General features: G+C 40.8%; 1 protein-coding gene across 2 annotated transcripts; it reads right to left on the bottom strand.

Moving 5' to 3' along the window:
* Position 1: 1 nt before the first annotated feature.
* Positions 2-16,956, bottom strand: tmc6b (transmembrane channel-like 6b). 2 transcript variants are annotated; one of them, XM_078277196.1, is made up of 21 exons: positions 16,880-16,956; positions 13,016-13,198; positions 12,336-12,466; positions 11,915-12,082; positions 10,159-10,314; positions 9,950-10,058; positions 9,763-9,847; positions 8,487-8,744; positions 7,486-7,700; positions 7,206-7,350; positions 6,745-6,900; positions 5,786-5,964; positions 4,834-4,924; positions 4,585-4,682; positions 4,311-4,406; positions 4,140-4,215; positions 3,003-3,136; positions 2,480-2,656; positions 1,929-2,007; positions 1,716-1,802; positions 2-1,591 (listed from the first exon to the last, which is right to left on the bottom strand). In XM_078277196.1, exons 2-21 carry the CDS (start codon positions 13,069-13,071, stop codon positions 1,577-1,579), a joined length of 2,511 nt encoding a protein of 836 aa, XP_078133322.1. In that variant the 5' UTR covers positions 13,072-13,198; positions 16,880-16,956; the 3' UTR covers positions 2-1,576. The 2 variants fall into 2 exon arrangements, with proteins under 2 accessions (XP_078133322.1, XP_078133331.1); XM_078277205.1 differs by lacking the exon at positions 16,880-16,956 and adding an exon at positions 16,218-16,299.
* Between the last annotated feature and the right edge of the window lie 155 nt (positions 16,957-17,111).

Genomic DNA, 17,111 nt, shown 5'->3' with positions numbered 1-17,111 from the left:
CTATAAAAGCACAGCAATGTTAGCGTAGTGTCAGTAAGCCATTCTGCAGAGATAAGAAAATGTTCAACATCGATGGAAGACAACAGGAAAAAACGAAAACAAAACTGTGAATACTTCCAAACATCGTCTTCCATCAATAACAAACAAGACTCAGCTTTTGAAAAACTTAATGACTCAAAATATACAAGTGCCTGATAAGTTTTGAAGATATTGTTGAGTGAAATACAATCAAACCAGAACGTTTGAGCTGTTTAAACAACATGAGATCACTTGTTTTAACATATAGACAGATACTGTATATACTGTAGACATGCTATTATTGTGAGGTGTACACTAACACAATGAAAGGTGGGTACTGTGTGTGTGTGTGTGTATATATACATACATATATACACACACACACACACACACATAGTAAATATGTACCGTACTATATGTATGTGCAGTTGAGACTGTCATGATGGTAGTCTAAAATAGTTTTGATGGGCAAGATTGAACACCTCCCAGTTTGTTTTGTGGGGATTTGGTGCTCTCATCTGTCAACTCTAACTATCACATTCAGAGATCCGTCTATGGTGCTGCTGTTTCTACCCTCCACCAAATATGCTGCTTTTTCTCATTTTGGAAAAATAATAATTTAATGGGTAATATTTACTAATAAAAAGATACAAAGATTCAGATTATTACTTTGTTCATCAGAGTACTTAAAATTGCTTCTATATTTATTTTTCTACTGAAAATATCTTGTATATGTCTTATAGTATAAAAAAAATACTTGCTATACTAAGTACTATAAAGTACATAAGTACTATAAATGTAAATAGTACAAATTATATCCATATTATTTTTCAGGCTGTTGAGTTTGTAATATTTATGTTCTTGTGCTGTAGGGCCCACACCTCATATAAGCACTAATAAATACAAATACATGCAGATATGATAAAACATAATTTAATTGCTACAGTATGATAATACAGTGGCAGTTACCATCCCAAAAGAGCGACTCAGAAAACACAACGTAATATCCAGTATTATCATACTCACACCCACAACATCCAAAGTTTACCTACTGTGCAACATACATACATACTGATAAAATTATTTAAAAATCATTAAAAACAAAAACACTGTCGACTACGTAGAGTTTTTTTGCACCAGAAATAATAAAATCTATTTGTTCACAGTTGATATTAAAAGTGCTTTTACGAGAGATGACTAAAATCCATGGAAACTGACTAACATCAGCTTGAAGATTTCACCAGTTATACTATGAGTCAGTCAGTAACATTTAACTTTCTAAAGTTCAAATTCAGGGATTTTAATCTATAAACAGCACTGTATAAAGCAGACAGCTTTGTTTCACCTGATATTTCCACTTGGTTTGTTTTGACTCTACTAACACTCCAGCCATTAAAATACTGGCCAAAATTAAAATGCATAATACATGATTGAATTTGGTCATATACACAGTTGTCCTTCCCTGTTATTGGTCCATTTATATCCACGCTGGTTTAAGATTTCTCCAAACCTCAGTGCTCAGAGAATTGAGGAGGCTTGTCTACTGGAGGTTGGGATCTCAACAGCTGGAGTCCTAAAGGAAAAATACATTTAAAAAAAAAAAAGACATAGGAGGAAAGAGGAGGCCAGGTTATAGAAATTGTTTTAGCTTTAGACAAAAACAGTTGTTGCAAAGCAGCAGAGCAGCACAGACTGACCTGACTTGTGAGTCTTCGAGCGGGGGTTCGTTTTTTCTCGTGGATGGACTGGAGGCGAGTGATCAGAAACTTCTTATCCTCCCCCTCCTGAGCAGATTGATCAAAAAGCAAGAAATATCAGGAAAACATTCTTTTCACTTAAACTTAGTTTGTTTTATAGTTCTCTTCATAATTACACAGAGCTGTATATACAGTATTTAGGTGATGTCTTACATTTTCAATCTGCTCCTGAAGTAAGCTAATGATCTTCCTTTGACCGTCCACCACCTGACTGTGGAAGTAGATGACAATCCTGATGGGGAAACGACAGAGGACACACTGATCTCATTAATAATGCAGTATGATAGTGTACTGCTGCTTGCCTAATGACCGATAACAGCACACACGGACTCTCTGATCTGCCTTAACGCTGGACCAACCTGCTGCAGCTTCCAGTAGCTGAGAGCTAATACCACTGCTAGCTGCAGGTCTGCTTTCACAACCGCTTGTTGTAACTCGTGCAGGTCAATATTAGATTTCAATCCTCTCAAGAACAACTTGTTAATGTTTCAGAAAAAGATACAATTTCAGTGTGTCTCAGGACATTATGGTTTCGTAATTTCAAAATTCCAAGCTGCTGCTGTGTTGATCAATATTCTGTGTGTGTGTGTGTGTGTGTGTGTGTGTGTGTGTGTGTGTGTGTGTGTGTGTGTGTGTGTGTGTGTGTGTGTGTGTGTGTGTGTGTGTGTGTGTGTGTGTGTGTGTGTGTGCACGTGTGTACTCACAAGAAGATGCCTGCTCCCACAAACAGGAAGAAAGGGTTTTCCACCAGGTAGGAGTGAGCCCTGGCCAGCACGGACAGGTTGGGATTATCTTTTTCCAGTTCTTCCACCCACCGTTTCCCCGCCTGGAACATTGTTTTGAGCTCTCGGAACGGACCGCACGATGAGGAGGGCGTGATGCTGAGGACAGAAGACAAATGTTGAGACTGACATCTATATGTGTCACACAGGACTTTTATTTGACCTTTTCTCTGGAGGTGAATAAGGGTGGCAAGTGTCCCAATAAATCTAATAACAGCACAGCTCAGACATAGCTCTCTTAAACAGTTTAACCCATGATCTAAATCAATGTGCAAAGTATATTTAACTACAAGTATCTATAGCAACAGTACCTCTGCTTGACACTATGTTACCAGTTAACGCTTGTCAAACTGATTTCATGTAAGGTAACTTTTTTTTTTTTTTTTTAAACATCAAAAGATTTTTTGGGATGGGCTAACGGCACCAAAATGTTTTGTGTGCATACCTCCACATGGTGATTGTGACACACACAGAGGCACCGAGGAAGGAGGGGAAGCAGAGGAGAGTGATGAAGACGGTGGTCATCTGGCTGACTCTGTATGGCTTCCTGGGGGCCTGACAGTTCATCATTACGCTGCTCTGTTAGGAGAGAAAACACAGGCCGGGGTCAAAGATCACCACCTCTAACATCATAAATCTCACAAAACTAGGGGGCCACCGAGTTTAAGATTTTCTTGTCAAACTACTGGTGTCAAGGTCTCAGATTAACTTTCATGCTCAGGATAGAAAGTCAAAATAAGCACGCATTTAGCAGACATGACATCACAGCTTTAACAACTGTCACATTAAAAGATATTACACTATTTGACTAGGAAACACATATTACACAGTGTATACAACACATACTGTATGGTTATGATACTGACATTATTTACAGACGGAACAGATCCAGGGTCAAAAAGGGACAAAAAAAATTGAAGCTGTCTAATAGGCTGGGAGTATCTGAAGGCACACACAACTACAGAGGATCAATTCAACCATAACCTTTAACAAAAAAAAGTTTATTTGTTAAAAGTTAACTGTCCAAACGTTTTATTATTTCAGTTTTAAGCTTTTATTTTAAGCATTTTAACTTAAAAGGTGCCCTGCCACACAAAACCGTTTTTACTTGTATTTTTTGAAATATGTCAGGTCCATATGTGTCTGTGTTATGTCGTGAATGTGAAAATGAACTGCTACCTCCTCTGTCAGCTCTTGCCACTGAAAAGAAATAAGCGGAGAAATCAGGCCAATCACAAAAGCTGGTCAGTCTGACTTGGTGTTGCCTGAGCTCATTACTGTTCATGAGCTCGCCCAGTTGCGCTGGGTAAAGGATGCTGATAGCCAGGCTCTCATTGGCTAGCTGTTAGCCAGTCAGTCAGAGTCAAGCAGCTTAGCTCGTTGAATATTAACGAGAACTGGCACAAATTGAGCGGAGTCTTCCTACAGGCTTTCTATACCACGCTAGAATGGCTTGAAACAAGGTAACCAAGGCATTTTTTCCACAAAAAATGTTACAGGGTCCATGGTAGAACTTCAGACATTACCACAAAGTAATGAAATACGTGTGGCAGGGCACCTTTAAGCGTTTCCATGCAAGTACCTTTTTAATGTAGAAGAGCAGAAAGAGTTTGAGAATCTGCACTGCAGGCAGGAGAGGAGTGAAGAGAACACCCAACCTGGAAACAAAAACACAACGTTTATTGTCATTACCCAGAAACTATTTGACTTTACTGTGACATAACTGTGTACATATTAACAGCGGGTTTAGTACCAGGCCAACGTCTGTCCATAGATAAGTTCAAGGACATTCCTGGCGATGTCAAATACTGGTTTCCTCCTCCTCTTCAGCACCTTCTCAGAAAACAACCTGTAGAGAACAGCAGAAGAAGTGAGTTTATAGCCTCACATGTTTAGAAACTCAATTAAAGCTCTGCTACAAAAAAGCAAAAAGACTTTTATCTGGTGGTACATTTTCCTACTTTAAACAACAAAAGAAAAAGAAATTCATGACACTTTTCTTTTTTTTTTTTTAATGAATGACCAACCTCCAAAGAAATTCTCCGAACAAGGTGTCCAGTAGAGTGAAGATGAAGTCCATAAGTAGGAAACGATAAAGCTCCTGGCCAACAAAACTCTCCCAGCACTGGAGAGAGTAGTTTCGAAACAAATAGCACTGAGCAACATAAACTCAAATGATCAAGATTATTAATATTCCTCAACAAGGCTGAGACATGAAAAAGGTGTCTGCTCTGGTAGTATGAAGGCGAAAATGATGTCTCGTCATTTATGATTACCTTCAGTCCAATATCTTCAGGGTCAGCAGCCACCCGGCCGAGCCAGTGGTAGCACAGGAGTCCAAGAACGCTTACTTTTAACATCAAGTTTCTAAAAACGCAGACATCAAACAACATGTTACCAACCAAAAACCATCAGTTCTGCACTCTCTTAGGGCGTTTTCACAACCAAGGTCCGGACCAAGGTTCATGTTTTTGTTACATTGTAACATTTGATCCTCTAAGTTTTGGTTTCACACTGCAGTTATGCAAGCGCACTAAAGATCTATACGTGACAAAACTACGTCCTGTCGTCATGACATACGTGAGCTGCGTCTCCAGATACTGATAATTGATTGGTTTGTAGACGGGCTTCCCAGTCCTCTCTTATTCTCTCTCTGGGTCGGAGTTTTTTCAACTGACTGCTGCTCTCCCCAACTGCCGTGGCTCTTTTTGTTTTGTTGTGATGTTGAGAAGCAAGACACGGGAACTTTCTTTCTGGAGCATTTATTCAGAGACAAACGGAAACCTACACTGTACATTTACTACCACTTAACAAATAAACTGCTGATGTATTCTCAGCTCTGATAGCCGACAGCTGTCTGCTCTGAGCGCATTCACCGTCACTCTCTCATGTAGCCTACACACTAAGCACCGAGCTATTCCTTGCTATTCCCCGGTCTTGTAGCACAAGGAGAGCCTGCCAGAGCTTCTTATATTTGGTCCGAAAGTCCGAACCATCCAAAAAATGCTTTCACACTATAAACGAACCGGACCATGGTTCAGTTTGGTCCGGACCGAGACCACCTCTTTTTAATCGGACCAAAATTTGGTCTTTTGATCCGGACCGTGGTCCGGGGGGAGGTTTTTTACACCTGTAATTTTGGTTCGGATCAAACTGAAAAGTCCGAAAGTCCGGACCAAATGAGGTATGTGTGAAAACGCAACGTGCGGTTCCTCTGCTCACTACTACCTGCAGATGGCGACATATGTGCGTACAGAAGGCGACTCATAGTCCTCCATCCAGGCTGCAAGGTTGAACAGGCCGGGCAGCAGCAGGTTGATGAGGGACACCACCACGGGGAGAGCTAGCAGGCTGGCCTCAGTCAACAAGGGGTTCTTGTCGGCGCTACGAGAACTTTGCTGGAGGTTCTGTTGGGGAGAGAGAACAAAGAGCTAGATGATGTGCTCTATAATGTTACTGCTGGTTGTAATGTCATCTTCCAGCTGTCAGAAATGACTTATTTAACTGTATATATTTTTAGGGGTGCATGATATATCGACTCAATATCGTTATCGCAATGTCACGTTGTGCAATATTATATTGAAAGGGGTTGCAATATTTAGTTTATTTCGTGGAGCGCTATATATATATATATATATATATATATATATATATATATATATATATATATATATATATATATATATATTTTATACTGTAGAACCAGTAAAACATGTCCTGTTCTGTAGACATGGTCCTTATTTATTTATTCATGTTGGACCAGTCCAATATGACCGTCAGTTGAAATAAACCTTGTGTTGTAAGAAAACTTGTTTTATTTGTTATGAATCTATATGTAACATTTGTAATTTTACATATGTTTAAAAAATATAGGGTAGAAACAGCAAGAGCCCTTTAGATGGTAGTGTTTTGTATAAAACAACCATGCAGCCAGTCAGCAGTTTGTTTGATATATATATATATAGATATATAGAAGTACCACTGATTAGCTTGGACCTTTCTGACAGAAAGTATGGTGGCCAGCAGCGACATACTGTATGTATGAATGGCTGCTTTACGAAACATAAAAACCAAAGACTGCGTAACAAAAGGACAACAAAATACAGCCTGAATTCTGAGTATTTACCAATAAACATTTGGATCCTTAGGAGATGTTGACTGTGGACCCTGAAACCACCCCGCCTCACCTTGTGCATGTTACCAGAGAAGTAGTAAATAGCAAGCACACAGGCTGTGGTGCTCACTATGCAGATAGTCCATGCCAGGCCATGAACCATCAGTCTCCACAGCTTCTGGCACACTGTGTTCTTGATGTGCTTTTGATTCACCTCTGCTAGCAGCTCCTGGTGAGGGAGAGGCAGGACAGAGAGAGAGAGAGAGAGAGAGAGAGAGAGAGAGAGAGAGAGAGAGAGAGAGAGAGAGAGAGAGAGAGAGAGAGAGAGAGAGAGAGAGGGAGGGAGGGAGGGAGGGAGAGGGAGGGACAGTGGAGGAATATTATGAAGAAAACAAAGGGATAAAGAAGGGAAAGAATGTATCAGATCATGGCATTCCTGTCTAGCAATTACTTGACAGAGAAGGAGACATGGATGTGTGTGTGTGTGTGTGTGTGTGTGTGTGTGTGTGTGTGTGTGTGTGTGCGTGCGTGCACCTTGAGCTGGGTGCTGATATTCTCAGACATGAGTTTGACAGAAGTTTTCTTGATGACCTTAAAGTCCCAGGAGCAGAGGACCTTCATGGCCAAAATACTGTGAGATTTATCGATGCGGAAGCTCTGACCAAACGACTTTGACATGCTGTTGGGAAATTGCACATTAACATGCTTCATGAAATATTATTACATTTAAAACCAGTTATGTAAGTCCTGTTTGTGTTTAAATGTGCATTTCTGTCTTCTTTAAAAAAATAAATAATTAAAAACAACACCGTACCTGTACACAAGAATGATACATGTGATGAAGAAAGCCACTCCTATGGTAAAAAAGTATGCCAGCGGCATGTTATAAGAGAGGTGCTTCGACACACAGTCCAGCCTGGTTCCATTGGACAAAGAGACATTCTGCACTCCACCATCATCCCTACAGCTCTCACGCAGTGTGTAGTTACTGTAGTAGCCATAGTACATCACTGTGTCTGAGAAATAGCCCTGAGACAAAAAGGAGATAGAGAAACAGTGATTTATGCAAAAACTTATTTGCTTCACAAGTAACTTCTTTGTTTGGGTCAAAACCTACAAAGAGAATATGATTATTTACTTGGATCGCATACTTTTAAACTTAAAGATGCCCTCCTAGACAAGTTTAAAGCAACATTATGTAACTATTTTACCTTACAATAACAGCTTCAAAATCATTTTTAATGCTACGCTAACAAATGCGCGCCCCAAACGCCTGTTCTCGCACTATGTAACTTTGATGAGCGCGGGTACAATCTCCCGGGAAAAGTGCTGTAACGCTTTACGCAACTACCACTAATTTGGTGAAACTGGATCATATTTTATGGAGAAAATGTTTTCTGGTTTTTGGAGGAGTTCAGCAGCCTCTACGGACATCATGGCAGAGAAGAAGAGATCGAAGAGAAGCTAAGAAGAGAAAAGGAAAAGTTGTCGAATCACTACTTTTTGATCATAAGTAATCATAACAAATGCACGTGCACAGCTGTGCATATTTATGACAGCGGCGTAGAGTTGAATTGCACTGTGAAACTGTAGGGCCGCCAAATTGCAATATAATCCAATGTTAAACAATGTTGCTTTACTAGTTCTACTCCTAGCTCATTAAAACATAAATACCGGTATGCAAATATTTTTTATTTCAAAAGTTTAACTTTAACCTAGTGAAGTTTAACCTACTTCACAGAAGAGTTCATTCTCAGTGTTTGTGACCTGGAGGTTTCAAGTTAAGTTTAAAGTCGCAACAAGAACAGAGCTTACCGCTCCAGTGAGGAGCTCTAGTCCAGAGAAGGAGCTTCGCCTCGCAGGCAGCACTGGAGGGTGCACTGCCTGAGGCAGCACCATGAACGCACCCGTCACCAGGAACAGGAAGAAGTTGAAGAAGAGTAGGGTCTTAAGGAACAGGAAGTATGAGAGGACACCAGTGCCGAAACGACCGCTCACTGTCTTGAGCGCCACTTGCCACAGCTGGAGGGAGTGCAGGAAGTTCAGCCAGCTGTACCAACTTTGTCTTGCACCCTGGGAGGAGAAAGTGTGGGAGAACAGGGGGAGAGAAAACCATTGTAATCTCTAAATCAACAATCACGTATTTTCATATTGCATTTTGTATTATTATTTAAGAAAAAAGAAATAGTGACACAGAAATGTATCCATGCTCTACTGGAAATGACTCACAATGTAGCAGTACAATTTCAGGCAAAGTGTACACATGCGCATGGGTTTGTCACTTAGAGTCTGAAATCTATGACTCACACCATCAAAGCCATAAGTGCTTGGGCAACAGAGTGATTACACTGCTTTAATAACACCTACAGGAAATACTGACAAGCAATCACAATTTTCTTTGCCTTAAAGCTATAGTGCGTAGTTTCTGCCACCCCCTTCTAAGTAATGACAACAAAACTGTCGGCGCGCCCACATGATACAAGCCTTCCATGACCGCGCATGTTCGAGGGTATCCCAGTGGAGCTCCCCGACAAAAGCCCCAGATCGGAGGCAAATCTGCGTTGGTTTGGCGCTACAGTGCACACGTTTAAGCGCAATGTGTGAACCATTCAAAAATGCGAGATGAGACACTTGCTGGTGCCTCGCAGACATCTAGGAGGCTAAATATCTGGAGCTGTCGGGGACTCTGCAAGGTATGTGTTGCATTTGCAACACGGACCAAAGTTGTTATTGCTAGACTCAGGGATTTGTCCTGGTGAAAGATCTAGTAGTGTGTGAGACCCTGTCACCGGTCAGTCAGGTAGTGTGAAAACAAGACAGAAAGTTGTGTAGTGTGAATAGTACAGCAAAACCGGCGACTTTGCAAGTCTAGTAGTGAGAACTTATCTTAGACCAACATGGACGAGAAGTCTTCAAAGTGCTTTGAAAAATGGAATCTGCTGTGATGAAGATCATATGATACAATCAAAATGGACCTTGAGTGGAGAATGATTTACAAAAGGGGCAACTAAAAATAAAAACTGGTACAGTATCTAGATACGCTGTCAGAGGTAAAAGAAAAATACAGGAAGAGGTGGTGTTAGTGACTTACAATGATGATGTAATATTTGAGTTGACTGCAACATGGGATCTGACTGCCAGAAAGTGTGCGTTTTTCCTTTTGTAAAGCTAAACTCCTGAAGACAGAGACACACAGAGAGAAATTCAGACTACTACTAGGTACATAAAACAAAGACAATAATCTAGATAGGAATAATGAGAACCAGGACCACATCTACCTGAGTTCACTCTTCTCAGCCACACTGAGAGGCATCCCTCTGAGCATCCTGACTCTGTCACTCACTGACAGGTTCTGCAGGTTGTTCACCAAACGATCCCTCTTACTCGCTGTAACACACACAGGGGCAGCATTGTTTACATTATAAACTTGTCAAGCGCAGATGAGTTTTTATTCTAGCGTCTTATCAGTGCAAGTCATTCTTCTCACCCTCTGCGTCGGTACTGTCGACCTCCATGCCGTAGCATCGTATGCTCGGTCTGGCAGAGCAAGAGAAGTCTCGGATGGCGGGTCTGCTCTGCCTGCGTCTCCGAAGCTGCATGGTCCTGTTGTAGTACTGAGAGATGATGGCTCCCCTGCTGCGACCTGACAGAGAAAGAGGATCAGACTGTTCAGAGATGGGATGAGCAGCATTTACAGCCTCAAAGGCGATCCGCCAACACTGAATTCCACAACTTTTTGTTGCATCAAGACAGTGGCTTCAGGATTGGTCATATCAATCTCTATTCTTTACGTAGTTCCATAGTTTTGAATGAAATAACCATCTTATACAACAAAGGTCCCAGGCTGCACTTAGGGATGTTGCGTTTCATGGACAGTGTCTTAACCCCTAAGCAACAGTGTTGTCCCGAGCCCAAATTAATTGTTCTTTGGCACAAGGCTTGACATTCCACCAAACTTCAGGAACATAGAGTACATGTTTGAAATACCCATAAGAAAACAAACAAGAAAACAACAGGGATATTATAAACCACTGTATCGTGTATAAGAATCAATGGAAGATGCCCAACAGCACAACTGATTTTAAAAGAGAGTATAACGTGTAGATTTGAATGACTATATGGCTGTTGCCAAAGAGGAAGTACTGAAAGATAAACAGTTACTTTCCACTGCAATCTTCAAACCAGCAAATGCATCATGTGGCAGTGGCACAGCTAAGGAAATTAGACAACAGCTATCGAGTCTATCTTCAACAAGCTGAGGCACCTGACATGCCACAGTACAGACAGGAAGATGACTGCTTCCCCATGAAACTCTTCTCAACCGAGAACTCGACCGTCTGTTTTTATCTTTTATGCTGTAGCTCAACATGTGCAGCATTAAGTGTTCAGGTTCCACTAACCAACCCATGCTTTGTTGGTTTAGTATTGTACTGTAAGACACTTTCAACAAGAGCAAATATCAATGTACATACGGTGTTTCCTGTGTGGTAGAACTTTATGACCAACAATTGTACATTTTTCAGGAACTATGATGAGCCTCTTTGTTCTCAGCCACTTAACATTCTTTACTGGGCTTCGCATTGGTTACAACAAACCAAGGGTGGTAAAAGTTGTCTCAACCTTCAGAGGAGCTTGAGGTCTTTTAGTGATGTTAAAATATTACAATTAAAAAAAACAGCAGGACACCTCTTCTGTAGCCTATCACATTAGGCTGTATCACCGAGTCAAGCGGTTGGCTGAAAGAAATACGTTACCCAAAGATTATTAGTATCTTGTGTTTGTCAATCAGCAACTTTTTATCCTTTTGGTCTGTAATGCCATACCGTTTGTACTCCCATTTTCTCAGTGGGACTACGTTTCTAAATGATTTAAAACCAAAACATGCAAACAAATCCTTTTCTCAGGTATTCACTTATAAGCTTAGTATATCCCTAACACATATTAGAAAAAACAACAACAGCACTGCATAATCATTTCTGCACCCCTCTGAATTATTTATTGGCTGCTCAATTATAGTTCTCATCGATGCTACCTAGCCAAAGAGCGGCCACTGAATGACCTCCATGAGAGAGTGACTGCCACAACAGCCAGTGACTCCCATCTAGCTTCTAATGTTGAATAACTCTGAGATGGCAAACAGCAGCGCACAGCAGCAGTCCACAGATCTCCCACAAATCTCCCTCTATACTGTCTACAGTGTCTTCTCTGCATCAGTATTTTCACTGGCCTTCTGCAGGACTCACCGATTGTGCGACTGGGCATGGAGGACAGGACCTTCATGGTTGCCGAGGACCAACGTTCACCTATGAGAGGGTCTGCCTGTCCTTCATTATCCTGCCACTCCACGTCCCTTCGTATCTGCCTCCTTTCCCTAAAGTCATGTTCAGGGCTGGACAGGTAGGCAACATTGTCTGTGGAATTAGAAAGAATACATATGAAAAATATTGCTACTGCTGGGAAAGACAGACAAAATTAATTATTTTTGTAGCTTCCAAGACCAGAAAATGACATGTAAGCTGTATTACAATATCAATATAACCAAAAACAAGACATCTAGATTTTATATTACGATATCATTGTTATATTCACATAATACCTAGCTCTTGTACAAATCCAGCCCTACACATGCAGACATGCATCTTTTCGCTCTCAAACACAGAGTACCTCGATCCTCCTCGTCCAGTTGTCTCTGCAGCTGCTGCAGCTCGAAGGCGTCAGACTGTCCTCCGTTCTGACTCTGCTCTGCTATCAGCTGGCTGAACGAGTCATGAACCCCTTCCTCATCTACTGGGCTCCTGAAAGAGGGACACATGGACATGAGTACAGATACAAGTCATTTTCATTCATTGGTGGGCTGTACAGCCCAGATTGCCTTCTGTGTGACCCTCTTCCTGCGCTATCTAGATGTACTGTCAAAGCCAACTGGACTGATTGTCCAGCAAATCAAGAGGGAAAAAAAAACTGAAGAAAATACAGCAAGTCCAGTTCCCATTGACTTAGTACAAGATAGGACAAGAAGAAGGCCAGACAGAAGCCAATCAGGCCTGTACTGTTTTCAAATGCAAACATTCACTCACACAGACACACACAGACACACAGACACACACACAACCTAAATTAAAGCCCTGGGACACTACACTTTGATCTGCCTTCGCGTTTAGAGTTTAACAATACATCAAAAAGCAAAGCTAATCCTGTCATCTTGGTTCCTTCTTTTCCTAGCACCCTCACGGCCTTCAATTTAAATAGCGCTAGGTAAGCTGACAGCTTGAAACAGCAAACCAAACACAGAAAAGAAAACAGAAGGAATGTTAAGAGATAGGGAGGACTACTTAAACACTCACTCCAGTCCAGCTTCTATGAGAGGGTGGTTCAGGTCAAAGTTAACATTCTGAGTCATTCTTCTTCTCCTTTGACAGTCTTGATCTGTCCGGCCGTCGCACTCTTTGTCGACCAACTGCAGAGGGATCACACCCTTGCCTGCTCAGACCTGAACTCCACTCCCACCATGGTGTTTATTCGTCTACCTGAGAGAGAAGGGGAGGCGGGGCGATGGGAAGTGAGTGAATTATTGGTAATGAAGAAATGGCAGCAGACTTTGTTGGAATTTGAACGCTCTTGTCATGTCACAGCTTGTCCTGCGCACATTTTTAACTGCACAGTAAGTTAAAAAAAAAAACTTGAGTGTATGCATGACAACTGAACTACGTCACTTCCAGGCTCAGGTTTCATTTACATTTTGCATGAATATGTGATCTGTATCTGGATAAGGTTAGAAACGCAAATGGGGTCTCATGCACTACAATTCCTTAAGGCCACATGAAAAAAACACTTGAAAAATTGCTCCGTTTAAACTATTATGCATCCATTTGTGCATGCTGTCAACATTCAGCGGCATTTACGGTCAGTGTGAAGTAACAATGAATCATGGAGTTGAGGGATTAGGTACTTTTGTTCAGACTCATGAGAGCTCCATTGTGACACGGACTGTGGTCAGTCAGATGGCACAGTGTCACCAGTGTAATGAATATTCATGGCTGGAGACAAAATATTGCATTGTCAGTGTTCACAGTCAGAGTATGTCATATGGGAGGTTTGGAGGAAGCAGGCTGGTTCCTTTGTGTTTGTGTTCATTTAAAAGGCCCTCACTTCAGTCCAAAAATCTGTCCTCAGTTATGTGCAACAACTGCATATAAACATTCATCAAAGACCCAGAGAGGACATGTCCTGCTTGTATTGTGGTGGCTCTCTTTAATATCTTTGGATTTAAGAGGCCATTGTCTGCAATGATGCAAATCAATGAGCAAAATGCTGTGCGGAAATAATGGATTTTTGCATTAATATGCCAAAATAAAGTGACTTTTCCAGTATTGGAGTGAATAGCCAAAAACAGCCATTCATCTTTAAATTATTGTATCCATAATCAATTTATTTTTCAGAAAATGATATTACATATACCAAGATTCACTGTTGTTTCTTACTTAGCTTAGATTGTAACAAACGCACTTTTTTCACTTCATGCAGGTTAAAATTAACTTTTTTGAGAGACAATAAAATGACAATACTGAATTATGAGCAGCCTTGTTTGAAAGAAGGAGCATAGTCAAGTTTATTTCAGTTACTGGATGTCTATGGGACTGGGTAGCAACGTTTCTCCAAAGATGAATATCTGGGCCAACTACTAATTTCAGTTCAAAGTTGAAAAAAAAAAATATATATATATATATAAATAAAATATATTTTAAGTTACATTAAAACGTCAAACCCACTTCCTGTTTACATGGACCCACAGCGGAAGCAGTAGTTCATAAAATTGATGTGCCTCTTAGGATTTTGTTTTTTCCTGAGAAAACATCTTAGGTTTTGCTGAGGGTTTAATACTCTGTAGTACAGTGGAGTATTTCCCCTGCATACCTATGCAGAGAGCTGCTACTTGATCCCACAGACATCCAGTAATTAAGATACACTAGGCTAAGTTCACCATTTAAGAAAACCTCAAACTGCACACAAACATGAGAGGCATTCAAGAGTTTGTCTCATTCAGGTTAAGTCAGAACAAAAGCAAAATTCCCCTTAAACTCAAATATTGCCCAACCACTACCAGTGAGTCTCCTACACTAATAGCTTACACTGTGCACTTATACTCGCTGCAAAGACTTTAAGATTAACTATCTACCATATCACAGGTTCAAGTAATTGGTTGTGTTTATTTAATGTGAGTGCCCTTTGTGATGTGTAATGACAACATACAATGTGTGCATATTTCAATCATTACACACGCATGAAAGTGTGAGTATGAGAACCAGACTTTTGCTTGGGGTGGAGGTCTTTATGGTTCTGGCTCTAGGGAATATGATATCAGCTGCATGCATGAAACAGGGTGCAACTCTGCTATATATAAGCCAACACACTGACTAAATGACTGAACAGTTTAAAAATGTCCTTGTACCACCGTCATTCTTGATCCTTCTTTTGTGCCCGTTTTCAGGCCCTGTTGTGGCAATCCACTGCACACATATGGCTTTTTTTTTCTCCATTTCACGGCAGAGAAACAAAACAATGGCGTTATGCATTGCTGTGTTGCTGGAGTGGCTGGTCATTCTCTAACTGTCTAAATTGTGTGTTTATTAAAATCAGAATCAGAATCAGAAAAGGTTGTATTTCCACAATAAGTATATACTGTATATATGAGTTTAAATATTAGCATTGTAGTGAATCTCTGTTACTTATTTTAATGTCTGTATATGATTACCAATATTAAAGAAGTGCACTGAGACTGTACAGTCAGCCAGTGCAGGATATTGTGGGGGTGGGACAAACACTCAACCCAGCATGATAGGGGCTCAGAGTTGAGCTGGACTATTACCAAATAAAATAAGCTGGGAAAACAAAGTAGGGGCTAACATAGAACAAATATGGGTTCAATGTGAGTATAAGTTGATTTCCAAGTTAATTAGAGGACATTGTCCCTTCAGAAAAAGGAAATAAGTAGTAAGAAATACACAAAAGTGCACCAGTAGAATCTTGACAGGATGGAGGCGCATCCCTGAACAAAAATGAAACCACTAGCTAACATCACATACATTGGTAGACATTTTACAGTGGGTAAAACAGGGCAGTTCTAAGCAGATGTGAGGGTGAGGCATTGTGGGTAAAGTGAAGGGAGGGAGTGTACTCTGTCCACTCTGACAGCTTTCAACAACTGCATGGAAATCAGTTCCCAGAGTGCTGGTAAAAAAACAATAGAGGGGGCAGTCTACTCCACAGTAAGCTACAGTAAACATGGCTCCAGAGATACTTGTATTTCAGTGCCCTCATTAGGCATTTGCCTCAGGAAAGTGGGGTTACAAAGAGAAAATGGAGACGATTAAAAGAAGCAGACCTGCAATTAGGTGTTTTAGTACAAATAAAGTAAAAGTTACAAAAAGTTCATGGAGGAATTCGGCAGCTATTAAAAAGGAAAACACATGAGAAGGCAGAGAATAGTAACAGGCTACTAACCGGGGAGATGAAGGCAGACAAAGGAAAAAATGTGCATGCAATTACCTCGACTCTGCTGTCTCTAGCAGTCAGACATGCACATACACAATAACACTGTTATTGCACTCTGAGTCCCATAATACCGCATGTCTCTCCGCCTTCATTCAGAAAAAGGACACAGAATTATAGGTTCAATGTTGGCTACATGACAGACCCTGGAAACTCATTCCTTAAAGATGAACTGAACTGGAATTTCAGTAAAGGTGATATAACAGATGTATTTTATTTCTTCTCATTGGTACAATGATTAAAATGGCTGAATTTGTTAAAAGGGATAAAATGGTACATTGAAAGTGTCTGACACGATACAGCACAAGAAAAAGAGTTCACATCAAACTACCCTGTTGTTGAATAGACGACAAAAGCTCATTCACCCGAGATTGCGAATCTGTACTCGGTTACTACTGCAGGCCTTTTTGCTGAACAAGCTCACATCTCAAAGCGCCACAGTGCAAAGTGATCTGTTGTTTCTTTAAAAACACTGACTTCTTTAGTGTTGTTGTCTGCTGTCGTTAACTCGTTAGTGACGACCAAAGGCAGACAGCGAGCTTGTCGACCTGTCAATGAGTTTCATAAAGTTGGCATTATTTAAGCTACCTCAGAGGTGACAACAAATCCATGGTTTTATAAATCCAGAGTTAGCTCAAACTTGGACAAAGTTCACTCACCCGTTCTGTAACTTCACGAACCCGTTGAGTCTGTGCAAGCCAGTGTCAGTCAAAGTGGTTTCTCCACGCGCACCAGGACTGCGAGGGGAAACCATTTCCTCTGAGGGAAGTTGGGTTTCTACTTTTTTAACACGAAACCGTAAAAACCGAGAGTTAAACCTTCAGTCGCATATGACATTTTACAGTTATTGGGTTAAAATGTTCTTGCTTTTCAATACATCGATTAACTGAA

This window comes from Sander vitreus, chromosome 2 (genome assembly GCF_031162955.1).
Source record: "Sander vitreus isolate 19-12246 chromosome 2, sanVit1, whole genome shotgun sequence".
In the NCBI taxonomy this organism is placed as follows: Eukaryota; Metazoa; Chordata; class Actinopteri; order Perciformes; family Percidae; genus Sander; species Sander vitreus.
The sequence above is the reverse complement of the archived record's forward strand: the minus strand, read 5'-3'. Positions and strand labels throughout refer to the sequence as shown.

Excerpts from the sequence above, each read along its gene's own strand:
- tmc6b (XM_078277196.1), bottom strand. The coding sequence starts at position 13,071 with ATGACTCAGAATGTTAACTTTGACCTGAACCACCCTCTCATAGAAGCT. Across the intron at positions 10,059-10,158 it reads CGACAGTACCGACGCAGAGG|CGAGTAAGAGGGATCGTTTG; the intron begins GTGAGAAGAATG and ends TGTGTGTTACAG. Across the intron at positions 2,008-2,479 it reads GTGGGAGCAGGCATCTTCTT|GATTGTCATCTACTTCCACA; the intron begins GTGAGTACACAC and ends TTTCCCCATCAG.